The sequence below is a fragment of the Mandrillus leucophaeus genome, unplaced genomic scaffold (genome assembly GCF_000951045.1).
Source record: "Mandrillus leucophaeus isolate KB7577 unplaced genomic scaffold, Mleu.le_1.0 Scaffold822, whole genome shotgun sequence".
NCBI classification, from domain to species: Eukaryota; Metazoa; Chordata; class Mammalia; order Primates; family Cercopithecidae; genus Mandrillus; species Mandrillus leucophaeus.
Window position 1 is genome coordinate 223,017 of NW_012108942.1, and position 4,148 is coordinate 227,164.

Here is a 4,148-nt window from a genome sequence, read left to right on the forward strand (position 1 = left end):
ACACACACACACACACACACACACACACACACACACACACGAAATAGAATATCGATAAATGGAGAAAGAGCATGAGCAGTGTTATTCCCCCTGTTCCAGTCTCTGAAGTTCTAGTTCCTGTGACCTTTTTTTTTTTCCCCAGCCTGTGAGATACTCTAATATTCAAAGATATGTTGATGCTTTTGTTGCTTTCTTAAGCAACAGTCATGGTCCTCAGACCCAGGACTATTGAATGGTGGGTTTTTCACAGGGTGGTAGAGAGTTTACCCTTGTGACACTCAAAGACAGTTTGTCCCCTGAATCTCTTCCATTCAGAAACCTGAATGCAAGTCCATTTCAGAGATCCCTACACGCTTCCACCCATCCTTTCTTTTCAATTTCCGTCAGCATGCATATCTGCCCTGCCCTTCCCTCAACTTCAGTTTCCTTTATTCTTCAGAAGAGAAAATGTAAAAAACTCTATAACCTTGTAACTGAGAATCTTTGTCTCTCACTTAGGTCAATAAGTTTATTTTAACGTTGTTGATGATCTAATGTGAATTAGGGGCAAGAAAACAACACTTGGGTTGTCAATAAGAAAGAAGGGGAGATAAATATGCAGTTAAAGAACAGATCAGTTAACTACCTTATTAGTTTGAGTTGCTTACAAGTAGATTTCTGATTATAAAAAGAATACTTCAAATTCAACTCTAGGCCATATGGTTGGGAAGTAACACCAGAAATAAGTGAGTAAACTACATGGAAACCCATAATGTCATTCTGTTAATGGATCTCTCCTTAACTAAGGATGCAATTAAAAAGGAGACAGAGACTAGCAAAGACTGTTCAGTTGACAATATCTAACAGCAATCATCAAAAGATCAAAAACCATACACTGATGTTCTCTGTTTCTTGTACAGTTTAGCAGGTTAAATTTTGCAGATTACAGCTCTAGTTCTCTAAAATCAGTTTTATCTATGCCTATAATAGCAGTATGGCCATAATAAAGGCCACATCTAACTGACTAAGGCCAAATCCACTAGTAAAAACTTCTCTGAACTCACCATGTAGTTTGAACCCCAAACAACAAAGCTTGTGTTTATCTCAAAGGAAGTGTCAGGATCAATAATTTGAATTATTCAACAAATATGTTTTGAGCACCTATGCTGTTCTAAGTGCTGGGGACATAGTAGTAAACAAAAAGGGGGAAATATGGCCATCCTCATGGAACTGACATTAAATTTTGAAGGTTTGTAGGTAACAGTCCCTCCTTCCAATCCCCATCCATGTTCAAACATTTAGAAACTATGATGATGCCAAAATCAAAATCATAGCAGTGTCTTTATTAATGCTACAGCTGGGTTAGGGAAGTGAGAGGTGCCTCTTAGTCTTTTGGGGCCTCAGTCTAGACTTTTGGGGCCAAAACCATGCCCACCAACTCTAATTTCATTTTCTCCAGCCCCTATAACAATCCGTCACTCTTCAGCAGAACCAAGTGAGTAAGGCTGAGTGGAAGGCAAACTCCAAGCTGCTCCATGCAGCCTCAGTGTAGAATCTGCCCTCTTAGCCCCTATTCAATTGGTGGTTTAGCAAATGTCCACATCTTGCTAAACCTAGGAGATACTTCTCCTCTCCTGCAGGTAGAGAGAAGTGGAAGAGTTCCCTTCAACATCACCACCTTAGAAAGAAGGACAAAGGCTTCCCATCCGTGTGGACCAACATAGGAATGCCAGGAAGGACATAGAAATAAGAGGAGGAAGATTCCCATCTCTTCCATCTTTGAGTGGGTTTGGTATCAAGGAAATGCTACAAATGGAATAAGCTGCAAACTTTTTCTCTTTTATTGGGTTCTGGAGAGTTTGTAAAACAAGGACACTATCTGTTTTTAAAGAGTTGGTAAATCATACCTGTAAAGCTAGAGAAGGTCGGAGCCTGTTTAGAAGTCAATTTGGACTACATAGCCTGTACATGTGTTTTGTCCAGTCCTTAGAGCGTTTTTTAAAAAATTGTAAAGTCAAGGTTTTCATGAAAAATGGGAAGATCAGACAGTATTGTTCCTGAATTCCCACAGAGCAACAAGCTCCTAGAGCTCAGTCTGTTATTTCTTTTCTTGATGTATAGGGGTTAAGTCCTGTGGAAGAAACAGCAGAATTATTCAAAATTATTTACATAATATGCAATTATTCCCTAGAGCATGAGAAGAGAAAAGCTCTGTTTAGTATGTATCACTTAAAAGAAACACATATGATTAAAAGTAATTGAAAGACATTTCTTCTTAAAACTTCTAGAATCTTATGCTGGTAAAATAAACTAGTTTTTCCCATGTAATCAAGTCTATATGATATTATTTTTATAGTATTGTTTTAATTTAATTTAATTTAATTTAATTTAGGAGAGCTAAATAATTAAACATGAGGCCAAAGTACATAAGAAAGTGGCAGTCTTTTATTGCAAATATGCACACACTCTCGGGCGAAGTTCTCTGGTCCTCAGGTGTGGGGGGCCAGGGAAGTCACCCCGGCGCTCTCGGGTGATGTTCTCCAGTCCACAAATGCGGGGGCCGAAGAAGTCACGCTGGCTCCTGCCAGTGGCAGACTTTTATGCATTGGTACTGGAAGGGGGAGGGCAGTGGGCGGGATAAGGGCGTGATAGGGGCGTCTCCGTAGGCGTGGCCGGGTAAGTTTCGATCTCTTCGGATTGACATCACCTGGCGCATGCTCAGTTGATCTGCATCTTCCCGGGGCGGGCTGCATTTTCCCGCACGCGGGAAAGTTGGTGAGGAAGAACCCAGAAGCAACATGGATTATGCCTTCTTGTTCACCTTCCTCCATCTTGTCCTTTCTCCTTCACCCAAACAAGTATATTATTTTTCTTCATCCATTTGCCTTTAGTTCCCATGTGGGCTGCTCTTTATCTACCATGGGCAGAACCGTGTATTTCCATTGCTATGTAATAGGATCCCTGTGAGTCTTTTTCTCCCAAAAGATGCAGCAACAAAAAGTTAGGGATTATAGCCACGGAAAATACAGTCAGTTGTTTCTTACAATGGAATAGTAACAGTCTAGGCCTCCTACTGTAGCCACCAAGTAGCCACCCTGGGTATCCACTCTTTCATCCATTGATTTGCTCAGCACCACACCTAGTTATTGTATCAGAAAATTTTCAAGCATACAGAACGTGATGGGGACCACAGCGTTTGAGAAACATAGCCCCTGCTAAAACTACTTTCTTCACACGGTGTTCACACTTTTCACTTTTTAAAATGTTAATTTTTCAGTTATTAATACATCGATACATTCATCTTGAAATAAAGTTAAAATATACCAGATAAATCCAAATTCTTTCCCCCCAGATCCTAGTTCCTCTTTCTCCACCCCAATGGTAACCACTGTTATATGTTGGTGTCACTCTGGCTATTTCTTATGCATTTACATACTCATAGGCTCCACTGGAAGCAATCAATGTTGTTTTATGTGTGCCCCTGTGCATCTGTATGTACGTGTCCGTGTGCGTGCATGTTTCTCTAACTGAAATAATAAAATACATATTTTTCTCCAACTCATTTTTTTTTTGAGACAGTCTCACTCTGTCATCCAGGCTGGAGCACAGGGGTGCAATCTCAGCTTACTGCAAAGTCCGCCTCCCAGGTTCAAGTGATTATCCTGCCTCAGCCTCCCGAGTAGCTGGGATTACAGGTGCCTGCCTAATTTTTATATTTCTACTAGAGACAGGGTTTCACCATTTTGGCCAGGCTGGTCTTGAACTCCTGACCTCAAGTGATCCACCTGCCTCGGCCTCCCAAAGTGCCGGGATTACATGTGTGAGCTACTGCGCCCAGACCAACTCACTTTTTCACTGAACAATGTGTTCAAATATCTGTCTACACTGGCATGGATGGCTGTCTCGTTCCTTTACAGGTGCTGCAGAGCACCCAACAGAAAGGTTTTACCATCCTTTGTTTAACCATTCCTTCATGGATGGAGAGTTAGGCTGTTTCCACACTTTGCTACTTTTTTTTTTTTTTTTTTTACAAGCAATGTGGCAGTGAACATTCTAGTGTATGCCTTCTGTGCAGACATGCAAGAAGTCTTTTGCAGCTTTTGGAATAAATAAGTGATCTTAGACAAGATAGCTGGAAAAAAAATAGATAAATTAATTGCTTGACCATG

The 4,148-nt window shown here is 40.7% G+C and overlaps 1 protein-coding gene across 1 annotated transcript in view; it reads left to right on the forward strand.

Moving 5' to 3' along the window:
* The window catches only part of IL36B (interleukin 36, beta), a 13,176-nt gene extending 10,871 nt beyond the window's left edge, over positions 1-2,305 (forward strand). The window contains exon 5 of the mRNA XM_011968009.1: positions 1,620-2,305. Within this exon, the coding sequence (XP_011823399.1) occupies positions 1,620-1,723 (104 nt within the window). The 3' untranslated portion in view covers positions 1,724-2,305. The remainder of the gene's footprint in view (positions 1-1,619) is intronic.
* The last annotated feature ends 1,843 nt before the right edge of the window (positions 2,306-4,148 follow it).